The sequence below is a fragment of the Apteryx mantelli genome, chromosome 1 (genome assembly GCF_036417845.1).
Source record: "Apteryx mantelli isolate bAptMan1 chromosome 1, bAptMan1.hap1, whole genome shotgun sequence".
Lineage (NCBI taxonomy): Eukaryota > Metazoa > Chordata > Aves > Apterygiformes > Apterygidae > Apteryx > Apteryx mantelli.
The window spans coordinates 171,091,139-171,118,617 of NC_089978.1; the positions used below are offsets into that span (position 1 = coordinate 171,091,139).

A 27,479-nucleotide genomic window follows, 5' to 3' on the forward strand; every position below is an offset into this window, starting at 1 on the left:
ATCTTTCATTGGTTTTGTTGGCTTCCTCAGGCAACCTTGACCTCGGAGCCTATTTTGTTGTGTTCTCAGCATCATTCATTAGCATTTTCCTTCCCGCTGTGGATATATATATAAAGCTGTCCTTTCATTGCCTTTCGAGTGTAAACATACTAGGGTACTTCTTGCAAAGGGACTTTTATGTATTTATAAATCGAGGTCATTATGGTGCAAACAGTTACTTGAGTGCGCCGCATTCATGGATGTTGTTTTATTTATATTCTGGGCTACATTTTTGTGTCTGGGGAAGGGTGAGTAGCTAAGGCTTCTTGCGCCACTAAGACAAAAAAAAAAAAAGTGAAGTAATCAACAGATCAAGAGTTGCTCATGACTGCACACAAGGAAATGGAAATGCTGTGAAAATTTATGAGAGGGTGTCTATGTTATGATGTGCCCAAAACACAGACAGCTGAAGCAGTCTGGCTGAAAACCAGAGTATTTTTACTCTGCAGTGTGTGCAGGGTGCTACAGGGGGAGGTAGTGCTTGGTCTTCTCCTGCTCACTGCCGCAAGGCAGGAGGGCAGCAGCGAGTGGTGTCCACCCCGGGGTACTCAGCTGTGGGTGCACCAGGTGCTGGGCACCCCTCTCTGTGGGGCAGAGCCAGCCCGTGGGGGCAGCAGCAGCGGTGTTCCCATTTTTTTTGCTAAAACTGTTACGTTTCTTGGATGTCTTTTGTGGGGACAAAATTCTCTCCAGCACTACCACAGGGTATTGTGCTGTGTAGATAGACTTTTCCCAAGAGGAAAATCCTTGTGGAAGTTTTAAATCACTCCTGTATTGACATTGATTCGTACAAACATCTCATTTATAGGAGACGGGAACCAACAGAATAAAATTCCACGTGGCGTGGAAGGAATGTGTCTCTTGCATGGTAAAAGGAAACATGGATGTGGAAGAGAAAGGTACTCAGGATTACCTGATTTCCACAGAAATGCTGCAGGTGCAACAGAGAAGGGAGACCAGAACTGAGAACAGAGCTGGCAATGCTGGGAATGAAAATATGTTTTTGATAGGATACTTTTTGGCGTGTCTAGCCTGGGAGTGTTGTGAGTTTTTAATTTATTACTTTCTAGTTCTACGAAACAAAGAGTGTGTATTAATGCATTCACTAAACAGTTGCTATTCTAAAGATCCAGTCGTCTCAGCTTGTTCTACCTGCTTACTACCAAGGGAAGCCACATCATCTTCCTAATATTATAATGCTAATTTTTGACCTAGTGTCTGTATGATGTGTACGCAGAAACAGAGGCTGTAAGATGCTATCCAGTGAGGCTCGCTGAATGCAGGTTTTAAGGATGATCAAGAAGGATGTTCTCTTCTACCTCATTGAACTATGTATCTTCCTTGTATAATCATGGTATAGCTCTTGTTGGTAGGACTATGTGGCAGGACCTTTTCCAGGACTTTTTCGCTATGAAGAGCAATTGACTTTCTTAAGACAGACTTATCAGAGAGGTGTGAGGGAATCTGCATTTCCCCCTTCACGTCTGCCAGAGTAATTGACTCAATAGCCAAAAAGCTGAAATGTGCCCAAGTCAGCCAAGACTTTGGCCGCAGCTGTGGAGCTGCTGGTGAGGGTTTCCATCCCTGCCACTTGTGCCGTGGCTGCGTGTTTTCGGTGTCGCTTTAGTGAGTTAAACCGGGAGGACTTTGAAGAGCTGTCGGGAAGAGGAAGCAGCGGCTCAGGATTAGTCACTTCACCTTAAGCGGTTGTTTTGATTGCTGTTGCAGGGCCACTGAAAAGCGCTGGCTCCGAGGTGCCTGTCTGAGCCTCTTGTGGAGCCAGCTGAACCAGCCCGGATGGGGACCTGGCGGCGATGCAGGAGGCTTGTGGGGCTGCTGGCTCCCTTGGGCACAGACCCACTGCCAAGGAGCTACTCCGGCTCCTTGGGCACCTGCCAGCAACAAGGGGAAGGTTGCAAAAACCAGAGGAAAGTTGCAAAAGCCATATTGTCAGATATGCTGTGCAAAACCATGGTTCATTCGTAGACAGGATGCTGTAGCCAGGGCCTGTCCTATCAAGGGGAGAATTGCATGGCCTAGTCCTAGGAGAGGTAAAAGTACTAAAGCTGACATTTGAGCATCTGTATATCTGGGATTATGGATCCTGGGTAGGGCAGAGGTGCAGATCTGTAACAGCTGCTTCATGTATAAGGACAGTGTGACCCAACCGCTGTGCTAGGATTATTCCTGAGATGGGATGGGATAAATCATTGAGGTTAACAGGGAAATCCTGCTGGGAAACATGTTCTTGATCTTGTTATGCAGCCTCTGGGGGTTCCAGCTCAATTGCCTGGGGCAGTGCAGAGAATTGCTATTTGTACGGTGTCTTGCATGTTATAACGGCTGCTTTCTGTTTTATTAAAATAGATCTACTAGTATCTGGAGGGATGTTGACTGTATTAGCAGTGCTGGGGCCAGACTCCTGTTATTCTGCACTACTTCAGATTGCAAAGGGGCTCTGAAGCTGGGGCTGCCGACCCACCAAGTTGAGTTCAGGACGGCTGCGCATCGCTGAAGCGATACGGGGCAGCCATGATGAGCTGCTGAGAAGCTGGTCTTTGTAGTCCACTGGGAATTACAGGCAGGGATCATGTTTAGCGTCAACTGTTTTCAAGTAGCCATAAAAAGAAATGTTTGTAACATTTCAGGAATTGAGCTGGAATACTGGCTCCATTGAAACCAGTAGCATAACTCCCCCCTCAATTCCACACGGCCAAGATTTAACTCTCCAAGTGCACAGGCACTCAAAATCATTGATTTGCTCACCGCGACTGTCTTTGCTAGAGTTATAAACATCAGTGATGTGCACGGGATGTGTGTGCATGGATAAATAAGAGTAACTGAAAATGATGAGAAGAAAGTCTGTAACTGCATCTATTTATTTATTTCTTTCACCACTCTGGTCTGAATCAGGAAGAACAAAGACTTCTCTGAGATGTGATTTATGTAATCACAAGGAATCCAAAGTGCTAGTTTTTTACTGCAAATTCTCAGCCCTGCATTTTCCATCATCTTCACTAAAAAGATATGAATGTCTCAAATTTGGATGTTTTCCAGGGAATTTTCTTTCCATATCTGAAAGCATCTTGTGTTCACAAAGCCACTAATGAGGAAATGTGATCAGAATTACATTGATTTCAATTTGGGTGAATAGCATGCCTTGGGGAGATGTGGAGGACCTGATGTTTGGAGTCTTTGGGGTTTCTGTTCGTATCTGCTTGGTATTTTTAATTTTAGGAAAGTAGAAAAGATTGTGTATGTTCTTGGAAGAGAGAAAAAGGACCTTTCAAAATGCGTTACTATTTATTCATATGCCTCATCAGACTCGGCACGTCTACACAAGGGGCATACCATGAACCTGCCTTGTCCTCTGACCACCTTTCCCAGCTTACCTTCTCCCTTTTGTACAGCTGGGGACAAATGCTCACATATCTCTGGGAGCTGCCATGGGCACCGCGGCGGTGCCTTGGCACAGGCCTGCGGTAGCCCGGCGACGGCTCGCAGGAGTGCCCGCATGGCTGTTTAGCTTGCACTTGTCAGCGCCCGCTGCTGTGCCGTTACATGCGTGCTAACACGCCGTGTTGGGCACCCGGATGTCCAAGCCCTGCTGTCACCGGCGCACTGATTGCTGCCGCGCTTGGCAGGCTGACAGGGTGCACAAAAGCACGCTGCCACCATTCAGCTCAGCAATGTAAAAAGCTCTAAATCTCCTTCCAGGCCTTGACAAAACTTCCTCTGGCTGGGGCTTGGCAGCTCTGGAAACCAGCCAGCTCCTGGCCAGGAGCTCTGCCAGGAGCCGCGGGCTGGGAGAGACAGCAGCCGGCAGGCAAAGCTGGCAGTCCGGCGAGCGGGCAGCACCAAGAGCCAGGAATGTTATCTCTAGTATGCATGAATCCCGTTAAAATTAAAGGGAAGCCTTCATTAGTTGAAAGGGATCAACCACATCCCTCAGTAATAGCAGATATAAAGAGAGGAGGCTGCAATTCACTTGAGTGGCTTGGGAGACCAGCTCCCAAATAGGCACAGGGCCACGGAGAAGTGGCCCTGGAGCAGCGTGCCCACCTCCCATGCCTGAGCAACTGGCACCAGCGATTAAGAGATTCATTAAGATAGGTTTTCTTCCCATCCCTCTGGGTCCCCTGGAGCCCCCAGCTCCTCTCCGCAACATGACCCCCTCAGCACCCCGCGCGTGAGCATCTGGTTATAATATTATAAATTCATCAAGCCCTCAGAAACTATTCAGTGAAGAACCACCTAACTATTTAAAATGTGTGGACCATAAATTAAATGTACCAGTAACTGATGCGTGTGTCATAGAAATGTCATTTTATGTGAATGGTAGTTAAATGAATTATACGTCATTCATGGTTTCACACTGTAGGCACCTAGGCCAACAAGTTTTAAATAAACCTCTTAAAGAAAATTAGTTATTTTTATCTAGTGCTCTCAATTTTCAATTTGAGCCAATATTTACTTATTCCATCCAACCGAAGTTAAAATAAAGGCTGGCTAATAAGTATTTGTTTAAACTTAAGAAGCCCCCAACTTTTCTTTCTTTCTTATCTCGGTTTTCTAGACTATCAGCTTGCTGTCACTAATTGCCACACCTAATCGCTTTTCCACGAGGAAGCAGCCTGGGACTGATATGCACCAAATATTTGGAAATCTGAGCTTTATTTGTTGAAAATATGCCCCCAATTTCGGGAGGGGGGAAGGGAAGGAAGCAGGTTACTAAACATTTACCCGCCGTATTATTGCCCGGAGGAAGGCACATCTCTGTGCTGAGGCTCCTGCTCTTGCTGCGGCTGCTCACAGTGGCCAGGCACGACGGGTGGCAGCGAAGCAACCACCTTTAATATCAGTTAACAGTGAAATTTCCGTGGGCGTTGGTGGGGCTTCATGCATCCCGGGGAGCCGGAGCTGCCGCTGACACCCCCCTTATTTCCACTTTTTTGTGTTTTCTTCCCTGGTGTCTCTCTGCACAGGTGATATACCGAGCTCTGTCACCACCCTACGCGGCTGAGGACCCGTACAGCGCTGAGGCCCAGAAGCAGCTGAAGATCACCAACCTGCGCGTGCAGCTGCTGAAGCGGCAGGGCTGCCCCTGCCGCACGGAGGGCCTGCAGGCAAAGCCCCCGCAGCTCCTGCACTTCGCCGTCTACGACTTCATCGTGAAAGGCAGCTGCTTCTGCAATGGCCACGCGGACCACTGCGTGCCTGTTGCTGGCTTCAGACCTGTCAAGGCAGCCGGCATTTTCCATGTGGTAGGTAGACACTCAACAGCATCGGCACTGCAAGAGGCTAGAGGTTTAAAAATAGTAGGGACAGTAAGGTTTCTTGATCCGCGTATGCAAACATTTGACATGTGATGCCATAAATTCAAAGCGAAGTAAGCAAAAGCAGTCTTTGAAAAGGAGGTAGTCCCCAGGCGGGGTTGAGGACCTGTACTTCCCTTGTGTCTTGGTTCAAAATGCAATAGGGTCCACCAGGATCCCCTTCCTTCAAGGCTGCAGAAATAGCTATTCCACAGTAAGTTTATTTATTTCAGGTTGATCCTTAAAGAAAATTAAAATCACTGATTCCCTTCTTTCCTCGAACCCTAACCAGCAATAACGCAATATCTAGAAGATGATGAATACAGGGCATTTTGGTGACAGAGAGGGAGACATTTCCCTGAAGGCCATAGGGATTTTGTGATTGCTGTTGCTTCTGGAGGATCCTCAGTTACTGAGTTGGGTCCTGAGCTGAGAGACAGCAGAGCTGGGTTTTGGCTCTCACTCCCAGGACTTTCTGTTGTGATTTACCTTACACATCTCTGGATAAAAACCCTGGGCTCTGGTTGCAAGGGAGCTCTCATCACAAGAGCTGTGAATTCAAATCCTTCGGAACTGAAGACCCAAAATCCAGGTCTCCCACATCCTGAAAATGTGTCCTATAGCCACCAACCCGCCTAGAAAAGACGGGCACGGTGGCAGCCAAAGCGTTTGCCGCCGCGATGGTTGGTGCCACCAGGTTCAGTGCTGGCTGCATGGTCTGGCTGGAAGTTTAGGACGTGCCCACTGCAGCGCATGGCGGTGGCACCCTGGCAGGGTTCAGATGCCTCCTCGCCCAGGCACTGAGCTGCAAGGAGCAGTGGCATGCCTGCTCCTGGGAACACGGCTGTCCCATGCAGGCAGGGCTGTCTGCTCTCACCACCAGCTGGGCAGCACTGCCGAGTAGCTTTTGGAAATCATCTTTTCAAACCTACACACCCATGTAGTCCGCTCAGGGCAGGGTCCAAACCTTGCTTGTAAGTATTTGGAGCTTGATCTAATGCTGGCTGAAAACCAGCAGAAAATTGCTGTAGTGTCTGGGCTGGGCCCTCTTCAGGTTGTCCTCTCTGCCCATCTTGGTTGGCTCTGAAAGTATTAGCTTTCTTGGCATAGGAGAGGTAGGGAAGGTCAGGGCAGTTAAATATATTGCATTGAATAAGGTTAAAAAGGGGAAGATCATAAAAACGTAAGCCAGTTACTAGAGGTAAGAAGTCTGGCATCTATCCAGCTCTTCGGGGAGCTCTCATATGAGTTAAATTATGGTCTCAAACATGAAGTAGACAGCATGTTTCTCTTCTAATAGAGCAAGTCTTGCAACATCTTGAAAATATACAAATTTGAAAGCATGCAGCACTATGATTGATAAGCCTGTTTCAAGTAGCACTACTCTGGTTTTCACAGATGTTCCCTGAGCAAAAGTCTTTGAAAGGAGCTGTTTACTTGGGATTATTTCGGTGTGATACAATTGCATGGGAGCGTGCCCCAGAGCACCGCTGAGAGTTACAACAGAGCTTGCAGCCAAATATACTTCTGGTATGACTGTAGCCTGTAGAAATAATAGTGCATAGGTAACAGGGAATGGTGTGGGAAGGAATCAAAGGCCAAGATCACGCTGAAAAAACAAAGCAAGAAATAGCAGCAAGCCCCCACTCCAGCCCCTAGGGGACTGGAGAATTAAACTCCAGTTATAAATATTTATGTGGCAAGAGTCCCAAAGGTGAAGTCTCTGCAGCAAAGTTAACTTATTTTACCATGTCTTAGCGCTTTTCTCTGTGTGACCCATAAGAGATCAGCCAGCGTAAAGGTCGTGTAGCCCCACGGTTTGCGGCAGGACCCTGCTGTAGGGTCGCGAAAGTGGTGTTTCCTCTTCCATTATCACATTTTTTTCATTTCCAATATGGTATCAAAACACAGATGTGTGCAAATGAGCAGAAAAGGGGCAGAAGATGATGGGAACTGGGGCTGCTTAGCTAGGAGAAGTCAAAGAAATTTCTGAGAAGAGAGGAACATTTCAGAGAGGGAACATTTCTGTGAGTTTCACCTGAAAAAGTCATTTACTTAAAAGATAATTCTGAAGAATTATGGTCAATCATTCTGGTTTGATATGGGTATGTTAAGTGTTAATTTTAATGTATCTCTATCTGTATGGTGTTACAGCAGAAACCTCATTGTAAAATTGAGGACAGCAAAAGTTGGGAAATGCATTTACATTTTTCAATATTATTATAAAATTTGACACAGTTTTTGTACTTGTTTTGACTGGAGTACTCCTGAAGGATACTGCCAAAGCTAGGGAGTTAACATCGTATTTCAAAAAAGTTTCTGAATCTTCCCAAGAAAACTTTTTCCAAAAGTGTGTGCAAGCGTGTCCAGCCCCTGCTTGGTCTCAGCCCAGAGGCAAAATCCTAACTCCAGGCTTGTTTTCAGCTCCTGCTTGGCCAGTGAAAGAACCAGATGTGATGTATTTGTTTGGCTGGTCTGGGGAGGAAGCAGGGGTGTCCTGGTAGCCCTGGGAGTAGCTGTCAGGTCTCAGACAGCCCTCGCAGAGCAAGCTGAAGTATTTCAGTCATTTCACTCAGTAGCCAGGGAGAGATGGTTCGGCAAAGCTAAGTGCAGATAGGTGGAAGCTGGTGGCTGCCACCTGGACGGGGATTTGGCAGAGGAGGAATGAACCGTGGGGCCAGCAGGCCCCTTTCAGCTCAGGACATGACCTCCTGCTGCTGCTGCTGCTGCTGCTGCTGCAAGGGTTCCTTCCATGATATGAATTTTTCTTGATGGCATGGCCCTCATGCACTGGGAATCTGACTTTTTTGGAGAAAAATGTTCAGTTAGCCTCAACAGCAAAAAGCAATGGTCGGGAGCCTGATAAGATAAGAGGCTTCTTCCTACACCTTCTCTGTTGTCTAGCTGCAAAACTCCCTGTGCTCCTCCCCTCTGTGCAGTTTCCCTGCTTGGGAATCGCGCAGCAAAGCTCGCCAGGAACTCCCCACTGATGGTTCCCTAGCCTGACTTCTCTGACAGCCAAGGGGATCACGGCAGCTTTCATTCTGCATTCATGTGTTTCTGTGTGAAAGTGGATGGCAATGCCAGAGGAAGCCTTAAGGCACTTAATGAGATATACAGTTTCAGCTTTTGGAATGGGAGAAGGTAGGAAGAAGGGCTTAGGCAGAGATATTTATAGGTCGACTAGTTCTAAATAAACGAGGAAGAAATTTAATATATGAAAGTTCTGGGTTCACCTGAGAGTTGGAAATGCAGTGTCAACATTTAGGTGAATCATGAACGTATTAGTTGGGCTCTTGCACTAGGGGGGTTTCCCTTTTCATGAGCTGCAGAGGAAGCCCACAGAAAGGACGTGGCTACCTTCCAACGATGGCCAGGGTGCTACGTGTGGGTAGTGTACTGTGACCGGTTAAATATTTGTGTGCAAAAGAGAGCTGTCAGGGCGATACAGCTACTCTTCCCTCTCTCCCCCCCTCCTCCCAAACCATTTATTCAAAGGGTCACTACCCAAATCTCAACAGCCCAATGCACGCCCAGAAAAAAATGTGCACGGACAAATGCACCTCACACTGTACCATGCAAAGCAGTTGAATCAGTTTGCGAGCTGGGTTAGATGGCGAAACACCAGTGCGAGTGGAGAAATGGATTCACGGACACAGGAGATCCCTCCTGATCCTCAGGGGCCATGAGAAGGCATTTTTGGGGCTGATCCCTAGCGCAGGGGTTCTCACCCCTTGCTGGTACCTCTGCGCATGCAGTGTGTGCCTGGGCCTTTACCAGCTAAAGCACCCTTTCTGCCCTGTTTCGCACATCTTTTACCTGCCTTGCACTGGGAGTGGGAACAAATTAACAGCCTGGTTTTGTTCTTTCTCTTGTTCCCTTTTTCCTCAACGGCAGTTTTAATAATATGATACAGTCATTTTATCTTTGCTCTGAAGAAAGGAAATAGGAAACTAGAACCCAAGGAAGAAAAAGCACTTCTCTATCATTAGGCGGCATGAATATTCCTCCCCCTTCCCACATGGCCGACTCAGTGGCTGTTATAAATTGTTATCATGCTACTGACATCAAAAGACACTGAAGGTCTTCTCCAGAATGACTGACAAGTTGCCTATTGTACCAGGAATGAAAAAAAGATACCCCCCCCCCCGTGGAAACAACAAAACTTTGTATTCTTTCACAAGAACAAGATAGGAGATGAAAATTTTCTCATGCATAAATTTGGTTGCCTGGTACTTAGGGAAATACCTTGCTGCATACTAACACCAGCCAGTAAGCATAGTTTCTAAAACTGACCCAGTGGGTTGAGTGCAAGATAATTTAAAAGCTATCATTAGAGACTCAGCATGAATGACATGATTTTCCTTTGGACAGATACTATTTCCATTTTCCAGGAAAGGAAAGAAAAATAGAAAAAATACAATTTTAGCAGTTCCAAGAAAGTCTATTAAAAACAATTGCTCCTCCCAGCTATTTAGTCTGTCTGTTTAGACCGTAAGGTCTTTGGGACAGTGACTTTCTTTTACTGTGCATTTATGTTGGACCCTCTGTACAATAGGGGAGTTCTTGTAATATGAATTAATAAATAACAGGTGACTGAATGTGTTTCTTCTTCAGTGCAGCATTTCTTTCTCACTGTGGTACATTTTGGAACATGATAAATAGGGGAGAAAGTATTTTATAAGATTTGTCCAAGAAAACACATGTATTTGCAGTCTGAAAGGAAGCATTGGAAGGTAATAATTCAGCAACAAAAGGCTGTGGAAGGAAGCATGCCCTGGCAACTGTCTTTGTATATAGAAATCAGTCGCTCATTTATCCTACACAAGTCAACTTTTGTAACACTGTTTGCATTGTGTCCTCTAATGACTGACGTTGCGACCGGGCTGTCAAGCTCAGAAGGGAAACAGTGTGAAAGTGAACTGCAATGTAAAGACCCCATGACAAAATGAAAAATGGTATGAAAGGGATTTTCTGCTTAAATGAGTCAAGAGCTGTGTGAATGCTTAAAGCAGCGAGACATACTGGGAACTGTGTTTGTGTACTTAGCAATGCTCCATAATGACCCCCGAAGGATACGCCTTATAGTTAAATGTAAATTGAGGTGAATGAAAAGGGAGGGAAAAAGTGCTCTTTCCATTGTCAGTATGTGCAGGTCAAATTCTACCTTCAGAAAGATGCAGAGCTGCCAGAGAAATCACCAGGGCCGGGTGTACGTTTTCCAGTTCTGCCTTGGGCTAACTCAGAGCGGCAGCCCCTATTTTTCAGTTGGGTTTCTCAGCCCGGGCTTCCCCACTGCTCTCTGACGTAATGTGACGTTCACAGGGCCTCACAGTCTTGCATCTGGCCTTGTACAGCTCTTTCCATCATGAATTTCTCCCAAGTGCAGGCAGTCCGTTAGCTATTCTTCTTGTCCTTTCTATCTCCTATTTTTAGCTGTCACAGTGTTTCTTTCCAATGAAAAGAAATACCTGTCTGCTTATGGGCTACAAGAAAGGGCTTGCAAATGCTTAGTTCTTTTGTTGTTTCCACTACGTAAAAATCTTTTCTGTCATACTGGAATTATGCAGAAGAAAAAAGAGATTTTTCTTCAATGGGATAAAACTGGGATGGAGAGATTTTTAAAGCAGAGCTTTTGGGAGGTAATTGTTATAATGCTATTGAAAGAGAATAAATACATGAGCCGGAGGCAAGGTTTTTGAAGTACTTAGGTCCGACTTTCATTAAATTTCTGGAAAAAAGGAACAAGAAAAAGATTATGTTAACTAAGCAGTTACACTGAGAGGTTATTAAAGAGCCTGTTTCCCTCCCATGCGCTCTGTTTAGACTGTCCCTTGAGCTATTTAGCTTGTTTATTGTCCGCAAAATCTCTGGGGCGGCTGCTTGCTTTCTTCTACCACACATGTGCGTTGGAGCTGCTTCACCGCTTGGGCCAGGGCTGCTGGGTTTTTCCTGACGTCCGCAGGGCGATTTTGCCGCGGGCCGGGGGGCCGGCTGGGCGCTTTCCCTCTGCGCTGGGGATGCACCCGCGCGAGGAGATGGTCGGCCACTGTGCACCGGCTGCGGACGAGCAGCTGCCCCGGGGAAGCAGGTGGGTGTTAAGCTCCCGCTGCCCTTCCACCACAGGAGCAGGTAGCGCGTTCGGGTGTCTGTGTTCTCCGTTTTATCCAGAGGAAAGAGGCACAGCCAGGCTCGCAGTCTGAGATGTAGATGTAGCTCGACTTTCCCACTGTCACGGGAAAGACCTGCCGTCACTGCCCGGGACCTGCAGCCCCTGGAGAAACGGGGCTCTCCGGGTTGGCTTCTCAGGGGCCTGTTCGTCACCCTGCCCATGGCAATCCCTCCTTGCTGTGCGTATCGATGTCCCGTGACTGCCCGGACTCTCTCCCTAAGGGCAGTTTTCTTCAGAGTTCAATTACCGATTAAGCTCAACGCGAAGGTTTATGTTTTGGCTCTGCATGCCGAATTAATGGCTGCACATCAGGGTCTTGGGCTACCCTGATGTGCCCTGATGTTCCTCTCAGGCGAGGAATGAGTTCAAGGATTTCACTGGGTGCAGACACCGTTCAGGCTTTTGAGCAGCTAGCCACTGAACAGCCAAAGGGTTTGCAAAAAAAAAAAAGAACCCTACCAAAAATGGCATAAAAGGGTTAGGGGTTCACTCAAAAGCACAAGATGGCCACAAGACCCATACAGGTTCAACAGATTTATGTTTCCATGCGGCTGGATGCTTTTGAAGGGTATATAAAGTACCTCTGCAACATTTGTTTGTGTGTGGATATTGCCTAAGGAAGATGCAACAGAAAGGCAAGTTGTACTGAAGAGTGTAAATTTAGGAAAGCCAAGGATTTGAGGGTTTGGAAGAAGAAAGTTTTGGAAGTGACCTAACAGAAAAAATGAAAGTATGAGACACACTTTGAGAACTAAATATTCCAGCTGCAAAATTGACTTTTTTCCCTATATTTTCTTCTTGTTCCTTTTCCTAAGTTAGCCCACATTGAAGCGTATAGGTGGCTTTAGTATGATAAGTCAGACAGACCAACTAATATCCACCATGAGGCCAAAATAGCGCAGCAAGCAATATTATCTTAGTATTTGCCTCTTTAGCTTGGATGCTTTTGGCGTTCTGTCAGATTCCGCCTCTATCTGTTCACGGCGCATGCAGCCTACTCGCTGCGTTGTATTTCGCTTTTGCCTGCTTTAATGATCCAGGCATTTTAATAAGGCAAGAAAGGATCACTTGAACAGTTCTTGAAAGATTTTGCTTTTTGCATTGCTGCTGAAAAGTCTTGCAAGGACTTTCAAGGTCGGTTTTAAAGTTTCATCCGTACCGGTCACTTCTGACGCCTATGAGATAGTAGCCAAAATCTGTTCATTAACAAAGGGGAAAAAAGCCACATCATTAGTCAAGAGCTTGTGGTGTGCGCGTGTGTGTGTGCACCTACGCAACAAGCGGGAGCTGTTTACAACGCGTTCAAGGTCCTTTTCTGTTTTGTTTGCTGTCCAGGTTTCTCACAGGAGCCTTTCTCACGGCAGGGCTCAGCAGCAAGCCACGTATTTAGGAAAAACACGCTTGCCAAACCGCAGAGGAGACGGAGCGGCAGGCGCTGTCGTGTAGCGGTAGCTGGGGCGCGTCCCAACGCCAGGCTGGACTCACCAGGCACCCCGGCCGCGGCGTGTCGCTCCCAACCGCTTTCTGCGTCACTGGTGCAGGGGCACGCGGGGCGCATTTTGGCCCACGCGGGGCACTGAGCTGCGTCCTGGGCTCGGCCCCAGCTCAGACGTCTGGAGCGACCCTCAGCTCAGGAGAGCCTCCCTCTCTCTCTAGCAAAACCGTACTGCAAAAGCAAACCCTGCCAGGCTGTTTGCCGCAGAAACTCATGCCGGTTGCGCCGTGTTGAAACCGGAGCCGCTGGTTGTAGCAACACGGTGGCCCTCCGGGTGGGAAGATGCCCCTGGCTTGTGCCTGCAGTGCCCTGCCGGGTGCTCCTGCAGCCCTTCGGTGCCCCATTTTCCCCCCAGCGTTCAGCCTTGCCGGTGGGCCACGTGTTTTCAGACCCCAAACGGTACTGGGGGCCTTTTCTGAGTGCAAACCCGCAGGTGAGGGTCCTGTTCTGCTCCGGGCCAAGCTGCACTGAGCTGCTTCAGGTCTTGATTTCGCAGCAGCTAGGGACTGCCGGGCTGCTCTCGTCCGCTGGCTACGTCCTCCTTCCCTCACATTTGCCAGCAGTGGGATTAGCACCAGCGGCTGAGGCGGCAGCTGGCACAGCGCTAGCTCTGCTGGCTTTCTGTCTCTAATTAGCCCCCTTGCACTAGCTGCTAAATTACCTGCCCATCACCGGGATATCTGCGTCTAGACCCTCATGGTCTTTGTGCCGTCCCTGGTTCTTCTTCTGTTGTGGGGCAAAATTTCTGCCTAGGATGAGTACATGTGTATGTCTCAGGGTTTTTAATTCCTTTATTTCTGTACGTATTTATGTGGATGATGGCTGGGCAGATGGCGCAGGGTGCTGAGGCTGTGTGTGCCACTCCTGGGGTGATGCAAAGGGGTCCTGGGGTGGGGAGGGGAGAATTAGAGAAAGGTTTTTTCCGAGGATAGCTTTTCTGAGGTCTTGGCTTCTTGTAATCTCTCCTGGAAATTCATGCCGTAGCTGGAACCTCTTGGCTAAAGATACTTTTGAGGTCTCAGAAAAAAAAAGTGTGATTATGCAATGCTATGACATGCACACCCACACACAGACATTATTTGAAACTACAGCTACAGAGTATTTGCTTTTGGCTGAACCAGACCACAAGACAGGCATTGTGCTAGCCCTCTTTCTGGTTTATTTAATCGCGTTTGGCTGTCACGGTACCTCCTGTACCTGGGCATTGCTCGTGCCCCAGAGACTCCTCAGGCTTTGCTGTGAGTGATCCTTGCTCTGTTTCCCCTTACTAGGTCCATGGGAAATGCATGTGCAAGCACAACACAGCAGGATCCCATTGCCAGCACTGTGCTCCGCTCTACAATGACCAGCCTTGGCAGGCTGCAGATGGCAAAACCGGAGCCCCCAAAGAGTGTCAGTGTAAGTAGCCAGCCGGAAAAAGTGTCTCCAGAGCAGCTGCAGGGGTGAAACTCTTCCTCCTTGCACACCTTTCCCTTTTGTTTCCAAGAGACAGCAAATATTCAGGTGGCAGGCAGCTGTTGGTGAAATACCTTAGCAAGTGGAAACCCAATGTCACATTCCTGCCCAACGCCTACTGCATGTTTGCACAGTGGGGATGGCCCTGTTTGCAAAGCCGCTCACTTGGAAGTTCGCCCGAGAGCGCGTTATCTGTTTATTTGGCCTTTCCGTGGGATCCAAGCACATCCCCTTGAGATGTGGTCTTCTGTCACTGGCAGGCTGCAGCTCACTGCAGTGATTTGGAGTTGGCGGGGGGGATACAGCTGTAGATAAGGAGCGTGTGCACTTTCTCTTCTGGGCCTTTTTCATTCTGGAGTCGAGCCAGCCACAGCCAAGAGGAGCTTGTGAAGCTGCAGGCGTGCTGGGGACTTGCTTATTTTGCTGTGCTGCTAAGATTTAAAATGTTCAGCTGTGTAAGTTGTGGTCCAAACTGGAATGGAGAGTTTAGAAATCCCCAGGCAGACAGTTTGCCATCCAGCCGGGCCTCTCGGCTCACCCACCCTGCCTACCTTGTCCCCGCCATGAGCAGCGCTGACAAATGTGTTTGCAGGAGGTCTGGCCTTTTGGAGACATCCTGCCTGCTCCGACCACCAGATGTGGGCTCCTCTTGTCCCCTTGGCGCTGGGGCTGAGCTGACTGAGCACTCGCAGGTCGTGCTGGAGTCAAAAAGAGCCCTGGGCTGTGTGAAGGTGGGAGGATAACCTTTGCCATGCTGGAGGGTGCTGCTCCAGTGTGAGGGCAGGCTGCAGGTAGTCCAGACATCACCAAGCATTTTGGCAATAGCTGCAGCCTAGCCAGGGCAGCGCTGAGCTCCTGAGGGTTCGCTGCACCAGCATGGGAAGGTTTGCAGACATGCTGAGTGCATTTCGGCCATGGGGATCTTGCTACCAGCACTTAAGCTAGCATTGGCCTGTCTACATGGGCTTCAGTATGGATATTCTCCAAGGAAGTGACAGCAAATCTGCACGTTCACTGGCAATATGTGATGCACAGGGGGTGCAATGTATCTCACTAGACTTCAGGAGAGCAGGCATATAGACTTCCTCCACTGCTCGTGCAGGGAAAGGGGGATAGCTGCCCTCAAAGTGCCTTTTCCCTCCATGGGGTGCAAGGAGCATCCCAGCGGCACCCATGCAACTGCTGCCCTGCGCGGCATGGCTGATCGCTAGCAGGGGAGAGAAGCTTGTGCCGCTGGAGGCCGGCGAGTTGGGGGTCTCCCGCTGCCTCGTCCTGCGCAGGCAGCAGTGGGGGCGGCAGAGGGAGGCCGTGGCGCAGGTCCATGTGCTGGCACCACTGCTACTTGAAGCTGCTGCCAGATGGAGAGCTCAGCAGCCTGTAGTTTGTGCTTGGTGCAGTAATGTTAAATTGCTGTTTCATCCAAATCCAGGGTATGCTTTAGAGCTTGGTTTAGTTTAAGTCAAGCAGACACAGGCCCTGCTTCTTGCTGCTTTTTTCTGCCAAGCCATACCTCTCCCTGTCCAGCCGGCAGCTGCTTGTGTACGGACACATTTTCCTCCAAGCTCTGACCGGCTCAGTCTGAGGGCTCCAACACTCACCTGGCCATAACAGTGACTTTCGAGACCTCAGTGTCTCCAGGGCCTTTGAGGTAACCCATTCTCTGCACAGGCACAGAAGTGCAGATAATTCAGATGATCCAGATGTAATGTCTGACAACACTTTTGTTTTGCCACATCAAAAATGAGTTACCGGAGTATGAAGCATGGTGTAGAAATATTTTTATTTTTCAGAAGTGAAAATAAACCAATAAAAGAGAAACTACCTTTTCTTAAATGTCATTCCTAGGGAGTGGGAAACATGGATGAAAATGTCAAGATACCTCAGACATTTGAATAAATAGCATGTTCATAAGTCAGGTCCGCCATTCCAAAATGTGGCTTGGATTTTCATTTATCTTTTATATAAATCAACATCTTTCACTGCCTCAATAAGTCTTTATGTTCCCTTTGGCTTCATTGCAGCATGCAAGTGTAATGGGCATGCCGACACTTGTCATTTTGACATGGACGCGTGGCTGGCGTCAGGGAACCGCAGCGGTGGCATCTGCGACAACTGTCAGCACAACACTGAAGGGCAGCACTGCCAGCGCTGCAAGCTGGGTTTCTACCGAGACCTCAGAAAGCCTTTCTCTGCCCCAGACGCCTGCAAATGTAAGTCAACATCCTTTTACTAGTAATATACTAGTTAAATAAATACTAGGTACTAAATTAACTAGTTAAATAAATACTAGTTGAATAGAAGGGTGTCAGACTGAAAGGTGAGATCTTCCTCCAGGCTCCAGCTTGAAGCAATCTTACTGCTTCAGCAAAGGACAGGGAGCTCTCAGCAACATATTGACTGGATTCCCTTATTGATGCTGTTTGCAAAAGGCAATGGTGAGGTTTGCAGGATGAAGGCCCACAGTGGCTGCTGACAAATCTCTCCTGAGGATCCCTGTAGCTTTGGGGTGGGGGAAGAGGGATGATTCATTGATGTTCTCCGGCTATTTATGGAAAGCAAAACCCGTCTGCGTATCTCCTTGTTTGGTGATGGCTGAGACCCCAAAAGCGGGGTGCCTCGGCCAAACAGGGTGCAGTCAATAAATAGCATCGCCCACCAGCACGTGTTCACAGCAGCAGGTGGATACGGAGGGAGAAACGGGAACATGAGCTAAGTGATGTGCCGGAAAGCATGACACCAGGGAGGCTAGGCCAGAGGGGATGATTTGGCCACATGTGAAATTAAATATTTCCCAAGCAAAAGCAGCGATCCAAGAGCAAAGCTCTCCAGGGACCTGTGTGAGCCATGGTGACTTGCCATAGGGGACTCCAGATCCCTAAACTACCCTGAGGACATTACACGGGGGAGCTAAATATAGGGGCCCGTCATACTCACTGCTATGCAGCATATAGCCACCCACTGACTCACTGGATTTTTTCTGACTGACCCAATCTGGAGCAGGATCTTCACTGGTGGCAGGAAAAAAAATCCCACTCACGCCCTGTTTATGCCATTTGAGGGGAAACTGAGCACATCATCCTCTTCCAAAAGAGAAAATCTGATTTAAACAAGGAGAAGCTGGCAGCCCCTTTCAATGCTGGAGAGCTGTGCTCTGGGCTTGGATCGCGTGTGCGGTTTCACTTTCGTCTCGGGGCCACAGCACGAATTGCCTCTTTCACCCGGCTCCCACTCTGTGAATTATCCTACTGAGGCTTTCTGAGGCACAGCCAACATGCCAGAGGAATCTTCCTCTTCTTGACCTTCCACTCATGCAAAAGATGAGCAGTAGCATCTGAACTGCGTATTTTACAAACCTGACTCTCTGCATGGAAACAGAATTGACCACAATTCTCCATTACTTGTGTAAATAATTTGTTCACTGCTGTAGTATGTACACAAAATTGTTTTTTAAACAGTTACTTTAATTACTTTTCAAAGTCCCTTTACCTACTTGTGTATGTTGAAGTCCCAAGTCTCGTTATCTGAAATATCAGATACTTTGCCAAATTATTGCCCAAACTTATACAAGAGTATTTTGTTTTGTAGTCTCATTAATTAAAAAATACATTTGACTCTTGGACTTGCATCCAAAGGAGAGGTTTGGGAGGCTTTTTCTAACTCCCATGGATTCAGCCTTGCAGATTAAAAAAAAAACAAAAAAACTGATCCCACCACATTGGATTAGTTGACTTCTGGTCAACAGGATAAAAAATTGAACTAAACTCTACCTGAGTTTCTTCAAGCTCTGAAATGTGCTTTTACTGTGCCTGTGCTGCCTTCACTAGGATTTTAATTCTTGTTAATTTTTACGTGACAGCTCATGTCAGGGATGGGCACACACTTTTTCTGGGTCATTGAAGGCAAATTAAATGTTGCCACTGATTTGAATGTGGTCTTCTGGACACCAACAAATAACGTCCTTCACCTTGGGGGTGGGAGGAGTGGCCAATGTCTCCTACCCACACAGCCCATCGAGGAAATGAAGTTTTGCAAGGACCATTGTACAGTTTTCCTAGTGCCAAAACTTCTTATGCAAATCCTGCAGATGTCTGGAGGGTCCTAAGGGGAGTGGAGCTGCCCCTCCTGGGCTGGGATCCAGCACAGCGTCACCTTCCTTGCAGAACCAGATACCAACAGAGGTACTGGGATGCATTGCTGCAATACAGTCACCGTCTCAAAGGCAAGGCTGCCAACAGGATGCATGTGTGTACAACTTACAGAATCACAGAATGGTTGAGGTTAGAAGGGACCTCTGGATATTGTCTAGTCCAACCATCTGCTCAAGCAGGGTCATCTAGAGCACATTGCACAGGACTGTGTCCAGACGGTTTTTTAATGTCTCCAAGGATGGAGGCTCCACAACCTCTCTGAGCAACCTGTTCCAGTGCTCTGTCACCCTCACATTAAAGAAGTTTTTCCTTGTGTTCAGATGGAGCTTGCTGTGTTTCAGTTTGTGCCCGTTGCCTCTCAACCTATCGCTGGGCATCACTGAAAAGAGTCTGGCCCCATCCTCTCTACACCTTCCCATCAGATATTCATACACATTGATAAGATCCCCCTGAGCCTTCTCTTCTCCAGGATAAACAGTCCCAGCTCTCTGTCTCTCCTCATAGGAGAGACACTCCAGTCCATTGATTGTCTTTGTGGCCCTTCGCTGGACTCGCTTCAGTAAATCCATGTCTCTCTTGTACTGGGGAGTCCATAACTGGACACAGTACTCCAGACGTGGCCTCACCAGGGATTAAACCAATGCTAATTAAATCGGGCATTACATCACATCATTAGCTATATGTTAGCCAAACCCGAAGGGACTTGATTAAAAAGTTTATCCCGGCTTTTATTGGCAGGAGGAAGCTGTGGAGATGAGATGATTAATGGATACTTTTATTGACATAATGGTGGACATAAATACTGGTGCAAAGTCATCTCAGTTTTCTGCATTCATTTCTAAATCATTGACCCGTGGCATTCTCCTTTCCACACTTTTTTTTTCAAAATGCCATGTGTCTGACATAAAGACCATGATTTTGTTTCCTTTTTTTTTTTTTACATGTAACTATCCAGTCTCTTTAGGGACCACAGTGTTCTGTATTAATGTACTAATAATGTATTAATAAACGCCCTGCGCTTTTTCCACAAGCCCTTTCTGGCCTCACAAGCCACCCTTTCTGCTGCTTGTGGAGGAATCAAGCGAGGCAGCTTGCAGAGCTGCAGGCAAGAGACGTTTTTGCTCCTGTCTCAGCATTTTCTGGACTCTGTTCCTCGTAGCAGGTTAGTGCTATTTGGCATAGCTCCAACTGAAGAGCGAATGACTAATGACTGTTAAATTAAATTATATAAGACTGATTACAGTCTACACCTGGAACATTTCCAAGGACTGTGTCATGGTTTGCACTAATAAGGGACATGTGTGATGTCCTGTTATTTTGTCAGGGAAAGCCACAGAATTACCTGCTTACTTCTGGCTCAAGTAACCATTATTGCTCAACTGCAGAGTAGCAATGAAAATTTAAAAATACCAAGGTCAAAGTAAATAAAAGAGCTGTTAAGCCATAATCTTTAAGGATACTTTAAAGATTCTTTTAAGCAAAGAGTGTATAATATTTGCTCAGGAGGAGGTGTGTACCAGATAAAACGAGACATTTACCATTTGAAACAGCAATCTGATGACTCTTTCCCCCCACCATACCTATTGGTCCTTTTCTTTACATCCCTTATGAATTTTTAGGCCTCAGCTACAGTACAATTGCAGACAATAAATCAGGTTTTATAATTGCTGAGTTTATTTTTGCTTTTAAACTGTACAGTTTTTAGGGTAAATATTTGTCATTGCCAAAGGTTAACTGACAGCTCGGGAAACCACAATGGTATCACCAATCCAGGGGGTGAAATTCAGCCCCTTTCACTGGATTTCACTCCCAAACAGTGCCTCTGAAGCAGGGACAGTTATTCCTTCATATGTGCATGGAAATTGTGTACAAGATATTGCTATAGGGTACAGTGATGTAAATTGGCATTTTAATAATGTTACTCATGAATATAAAGAAAAAAAATAATTACGCTTTTGGAAGATTTCTCTTGAGCACAGGCTAATAGACCTGCCAAGGGCTTGGTCTAGGTGGTCCTTCTCTCCCTGCAGTTTCTTTGGTTTGGGGGCCCCAGTGTTTGGGAAACCCCATAACTCAGGCACCTCCCTGCGTGTTAGCCACAATGCCCATGAGATGAGGTCACCCCACACCTCACACTAAGAGTCCCGCTCTATTCACAAGGGCATCCTCCACGACGTACCAGTCAAAAATTGTCTGTAGGTGCTTTATCTGCTGCTCTGCTGTTTTTCCCAGCCTTCTTGGGATTGCGTCTCATGCTACAAATACTAGAGTGAGTTGCAGATTGGGTGAAAGAAGGAAAACAGGCTCTAAAATCAACTCGAAGTGTGGCAGACCATGAGACAGCAGTAGCTGCAGGCACCAGATTTCACATCGTCTGTCCTTTAACATCTTCTTCCTGCCTGAGTGTGGAGGCGCTTGGTCCTGTTTTCATGCAATTCTTTTACAGTTTTCTATAACATGTTCATTTCTGAGCTCTAGAGTATCATTTCTGTGCACGGTGTATAGTGACAGGGAGCGTTTTATTTCTCTGCATGGCTCAGCATGTTCCCACCACAGCACATCACAAATATTTAACGTATTATAAATCTACCACCAATAGTATCCAGATTAACACCAGTCAGTGTCATAAAGTGGCTGGGGCTCCACCCCAAGATACAAGACCAAAAAGCTTTAATTCAACAGCTTTAATTCATCAACACCCCAACCAGCACTCCCTCCTCCACCAGCCCAGCTGCAAAAACAGCATCACCTCTCGGGGCTACTTTAGCTAATTTAAAAGCCTCTCTTAAGTGAACTCCATTCCAGACAAATAAGGCAAAGTTCTGGATTTCAATTCAATATTGTTTTATAGCCAGGAGCTGCTATTTTACACGTGCTGCAGTTTCTAGAGCGCTTTGAGATTTCTTCAGGGAGGAACTATTAACAAATCTCAGAACAAATTCGCACAGACGTGCTGAAGAGGGAAGAGCACATATGGAAATGACAAACCTTTAGAAACGCATCTCTTTACAGCTTTAATTAAAAAATACAACCAGCTACATTCTCATTCTTAATTGCCTTCAGTCCCTTATGAGTTTGATGATGTGCTTTTCACAATGGCCTTTGTAAGTTTAATTTTCTTTCCTCACTGTGGTGTTGCCATCGCCACTGAATTTCCCATTAGACAAAAAAAAAAAAAGTGAGAAAGCATTGAATAAAATGCAAAAAGCAGCACTGGGTTCCAACAGACTTGGGAGTGAAACTCAGCTGAAGCGGATTGAGTCTGCATCTCTGACCGGTGGGTTTAGCTCACTGGCTGCATGAGAACAGCACAGTGTTAAGTGCTTGATATTTCCCCTGAAGGGGCTGAGGAATGCCATAAATATCCACAGCACCTCGTAGGAAAATAGAGCATTCGGATATGTGTGTCAGGTGTAAAGCACTTCACAGACTTCAGGAGAAAGGTATGCAAGTCTCGGTGAGCGCTGTTGAAAACTATGCTATTAGAGGTGCTGGAGTTCACTGCCTGCAGCTAGTTATGCAGTTTGTGGAGAGGCTTTCTAATCTTTTAATTTTATATAATTATATTTGGGGGGGAATGGAAAGGGTGGGGAAAACGTGGGGATTACTTTGACAAAGATTCTGGAGTCACAGCCTCCTCTGTAAATTGGCTGCCAATATTAATTCATCCTTTAATATTTTAAAACTACAATTCAGGTATGTCAAATCCCTGAAACCACAAAAATGTCATCAGAGCAGATTTAAATACGTGTGCACAGCAATAAGTATTTTAAGACAAAGCACGGTTGTGTTACATGCAGTGGCATTTCTTCCTATTGCCTTCACAGCTGCAAAATAAATATTTGGATTAGAACTTGGTGAAAATTTTCCTTCCAAATAAATTTTTCACAGGAAATCCATTTTTTAAGTAAATGGGAACTTAGAAAAAAGCATTCCAGGGAAATTTTTATTTTTTTCCTCAATCAGATCCCAGAAATTGAACTATTTAGGAAAGTACAGTAATATTAGAGTATCTCATGGGAGTTGTCTTTTGTTTGTTTTAAATGGGCATCTTCCTTTCTGGTGCTGGCTTTTCAGCTGGGCACTTTCCTCTAATACACGCTTATGAGGCTGACTGTAATGCGTCCTGGTCAGAAAACCAAACCTATGAGTCTCCTAGCTATGGGGCCTTTGAGGCACTGCGGTGAGTGCTTCCATGTCCAAATAGTCAGAATTTTGGTTTACGCTTTTGACAATTATATTTCTGATTAAAAAAAAAGAAGATTAGAATTCTTTTTCCTTAAAATATTATTTTAATGATGGGGCCACAGACCTGAATTGTGCTCATACAAAGGAAAAATCATAAGAAGAAACCGGCAAGGAAAATTTCAAACCACCGTTCCTAGGTATCCTTTCTGATGTGGGAGAGCGGCCATTTCTCCCACCACATCCCGATGCTCTTCCAGTTCATCATTCAGCTGTAACGGGTTGTGAGAGAGGCAGAAGGAGCATCCCACTGCTGGTCGGGGATAGTCACAGACCACTGCGGCTCCCGCTGCTAACACGCGCTCTGCAAACCCACGTTTCAGAGCAGACGCGAAAGCTGATCTCTCAGGTGTTGGTGCAGTCAGTCTTTATTTAATGTTTTGAAACGATGACTTTGAAAGCTAAGAAAGAAATTGCAAGGCAATTGCGCTCTGCTTCCTTTTTGCAATGAAGCACCCGGGTGCTGCTTCTGCGGCTATTTTAACGTTATGTACCTTGAAGCCGGGCACGCGCCTGCGCGGCGAGCTGGACCGCGCTGCCCTGACGTTGCCTCTCCCTTCCTTCCCCGCGCCCGCAGCCTGCGCCTGCCACCCCGTGGGGTCGGCCACGCTGCCGCTGGGCCCCCGCACCTTCTGCGACCCCAGCAACGGCGACTGCCCCTGCAAGCCCGGCGTGGCGGGGCCCCGCTGCGACCGCTGCCTCCTGGGCTACTGGGGCTTCGGGCCCTACGGCTGCCGGCCCTGTGACTGCGCCCGCCGCTGCGACCCGCTCACCGGCGACTGCCTCAGCGGGTGAGTCGGGCTGCCCTTGCCCTGCTTGTTATATACCACGTGCAACGTGCCGTACGGAAAGTAGGCGCTGTGGGAAATACTTGTATGCAGGGTACCGTCAAGGATTTTAGGGCGAAGCAGGAACCGAGGCCATGCTTCACTTAAATGACTAGCAGATCAGCTCAGGACGCCGGCACATTTTGATTAGTCATCTGCCGTGCCGGTGTGAATGTATCTGGGGCTAGCATCTTTCCGAATCTTTGCATTTTCGTCCCTCTTCCGCTCCAGGGGTGAAATATGAGCCTTGCAGAGACCTAAGCGAATGGAGACCAAAGGCTTAACGGTGTTACAACTCAGCTTGCATTGATTGCACTGCACTTAGAGTCAAGCTATAGCACATTCAAGTTACAATAACACATTTTAAAAACAGCCTGCTGCCTGGATCTTGTGTCTTCCTCTTTTTCTGTACTAATGATATTTATAGTGTAGAAATTCCTATAGTGCATTTTAAACCAAAAATGGATTCATAATCCACTCTAACAAAGATCAAACTGTTCACTTTCTAAAACTGTTCCTTCTGTGTGTGGGTGTTTAATAAAATCAAGATGTGTGGAGAAGGTTCTGGCTGGAGAATGTGTTATTAGTGGTAGAGAGTGGTGTTCTCGGATGGCGTCAGGAGGAAGGCTTACCGTGTCCCTTTCCTTCCAGCAGCGCAGACGTAGACTGGCATCATGAAGTGCCTCCTTTCCAGCCGGTGCTCAACGACAGCGAGCCAGCCTGGGGCTGGGAGGACGAGCAAGGATTTTCGGCTCTGCGACACTCTGGTAAGATTGCTGCTTCACACTTACTTCTCTGCCCCTGCCCACTTACTAGGAGCCAACATGGAAACGGTCTTTTGCATTGATTGGTAATTAATGCCTTCACAATTAATTGCAGAAGGGAATATACATTCCCATATTACGTTCTGCTCAACCACCTCCTTCCCCTTCACCAGCTTGAAGACCCTTAAGGCTCATTCAGTCAACAGATATTAAGACATGCAAAATCTAGGTAGATGTTCCAGGCTCAAAACCTGAACCCAGTGTTCAGGTGCCAGTAAGGCAAGAATTACCTGCCTGAATTTTCAGCCCAAGCTCTGAATTTGAAGGCTTTTGTAAGCTTAAGTCAGATCATTTAATAATCCTGTTGTGTAAGTTTTTAAAGACTCTTTTTGTTTTATTTTGTCCAAAATGTTTTAAATGTGTTCTTACATTTACCAGAGCTAATACGTTTTGCTGGATAACCCAAAAAAGTTATTTAGAGCGTGATGCTTGCCACTTAATGGACAGAAAATTAGGAAATTTCCAAATCAGAATTTTTTCCCCCCGATACCCACAACAATTTTGGTATCAATTATAGCTTACGATGTAATTACAGATTGCCTCATATTTCAGGTACAGTTTCAGTTAGAGAAGTTATTTTCCTCCTGTTCTCATAGTATGGACACCCCGGGTGCTGCGTGTGGTTGGTGGTAGGCAGTCTGGCCCCAGGGTGCAGCTCCTCTGCTGGTGAGTGTAGACAGACGACAATGTCCATCCTCCCTCGAAACCATTAGATACAAGCAGGCAAGTGTAATTTCCTGCATTTTCAGAAAGCTGTACGATAAAATCTCAAAGATACAATAATTGAGTTAATTGAAGGGAAAGCACCATCATTTGTCTGGGCAACTTAATTTTAAACATAAGCAAGTATATCATGTTATTCTTTGTTCTAAGATCACGGAAGTCATTAATCTGCCTTAACCTCTACAACATTTCCTTTCAAAATTTTGTCTGGTACATTACGGTGTGGAAAATACTGCAGGGAAAGTCATGCTTATTTTTTGCATCCTAATGCAAAATAATAAGGCCTTTGTTTTCCTCTCTTTAATCAGTAAACAAAAAATAACTGCCCTTGAACTAAGACTGTATATTCAACCTGGATCTGAAAACAGGGGTTTTTGCACCGTGCTTATGTTTGGACTGAGTGAATAAGCTCTGAGTCAGGCGAGGGGCTAAGATAGCTCAACCCCAGTAACACAGCTAAAACCCCTCTGGAGCACTGAGCCCTGGAGGGCCATAATACAGAATATCCTGTCCTTGACTGGGAAGCCCTTGGGCTCTGGCCACAAAGGAGACATTAAGCTGGTGAGTTTGCCACCGGTGAGGAATTAGCTAGAAAGTTGGTGAGGTTTCACTGCTCAGTAGGAAGGTAGGAGCAGCCCAGCTACAGAGTAAATGAGTATAATTCAGCAGACCTCACCTCAATTATTATTGATTATGGCTGAACAAGTTAGAGAAGAATCAGGCCCCAGAATTGTCCACTGGTGGCTGCCTCTCCCGAGGCCTTCACAGCGGGATTTTGACCATTTTCCAGCTTTCTAAAACATGCTGGCTGCAGCTGAGCAGGGAGCCTACCCGAAGGGAAATACTAGCAATTTCCCACTGGCATCAGAGGAGCCAAGAGGCCCCCTCAGATGCTCTGTTTCCTCCCCAGCCAGACTGATCTAACTCACTAAAGGTGAAGGCAAAGATTACGTATCTTTTCACTCTGTCTATTCCCAAGCTTTGGTGAAGATGCCCATCTGTTAAGTGCAACACATAGACGTTTGCTTCAATTTCTTTCCACAGGTAAATGCGAATGTAAAGAACAAGTTTTAGGGAATCCCAAGGTCTTCTGTGGAATGAAGTACACCTACGGTGAGTTGCTGGGTGAGCTGGTTGGAGCATAAGGGAGGGAATTACACGTCTGCATAAGAGTAGAGGAGCATCAGAGCTGCTGTTTGTCCCATTGAGCTGTCTTAAATCAGCAAGGGCTGAAGAAGGGATATAACGCAGGTTAAGCCTTTTACTACAGCATGCAAGAGGATATGGGTGTCCCATGAAAGCTCACTGGGTATTTCACGGGACACATATGCAGTCTGTCTTCATTTTCGCTATTTCAGGGATTGTTTTCAAGGGGAAATTATAAAGAGAAATACAGGTTTATTTGCAGACATGAAGCTTTGGCTGGTATTTCCTGCCTTCCCAGAGCTCCCCAGGGAGTTTGGCTGCATAAGAGCTTTCCCTGGTGCCAGACACTGCTCCTGGAGGCAGTGTCCAGAGCCCACAGTGGCGAGAGCGCATCCCATCCCACCGCCGCCTATGCTCGGTAACAGGCACTGGAGTGCTTCAGCCATGCAAACCCGTAAACTGCTTAGTATTGAGACAGATCTTAGGTCTTTTTCAAATGTCTTCAAATGTATTTCCATGTCAAATAGATATTGTGGTACCTGGTCAAGCTTGGTGAAGCATTTTGTTCTATTACGTACCCCTCTTGTTAGCAAAATACCCTTGTGCTAAAATCTCAGGAAATTGCAGGAGAACAGAGATGGAAGGGTCCCTGAGAGGCTGCCTAGGTCTGAGACAGATTTGAAAGTGTTATTATTAAAAACGGATTGCTGAAACTGTATCTGTAGACCAGGTGCCCCAAGCATTGTCTAGAAACCACTAAATCTGAATTATACTGAACTGAAGGAGGGACTGTGATCACTGCACAATACACTCCACTGAGAAAACTGCTCTGGTAGCCGTTAGGAGCTTTGTGTGCAAAACCCCCTCAGGTCTGTGCCAGCGAACCAGCTCCTTCAGACCACTGCAGAGCAAGGAATGTTTTTCTAACACTCCCTTCCTTCATAACCTTCCAGAGGTTTTCTGCACCTGTTCTGTCTCGCGCTGAAGTTGAAAACGCACAGAGAGATAATCCATACCTCTGCAGGCTGCAGAGCAACCCACAAAGGGAAGTTCAAGGGGCTGCGAGTCGTTGAAATATAGCCCTGGCTTA

The 27,479-nt window shown here is 46.8% G+C and overlaps 1 protein-coding gene across 3 annotated transcripts in view; it reads left to right on the forward strand.

Annotated features, from left to right (window-relative positions):
* Positions 1-27,479, forward strand: part of NTN4 (netrin 4) — a 50,179-nt gene that overhangs the window by 16,501 nt on the left and 6,199 nt on the right. For 2 of the 3 annotated variants that reach the window (XM_067312232.1, XM_067312228.1), the window contains 6 exons: positions 5,025-5,303; positions 14,293-14,419; positions 16,498-16,686; positions 23,447-23,660; positions 24,348-24,463; positions 26,288-26,356. In XM_067312232.1, the coding sequence (XP_067168333.1) occupies positions 5,025-5,303; positions 14,293-14,419; positions 16,498-16,686; positions 23,447-23,660; positions 24,348-24,463; positions 26,288-26,356 (994 nt within the window). The remainder of the gene's footprint in view (positions 1-5,024; positions 5,304-14,292; positions 14,420-16,497; positions 16,687-23,446; positions 23,661-24,347; positions 24,464-26,287; positions 26,357-27,479) is intronic. The other variant, XM_067312230.1, reaches the window with a different exon arrangement.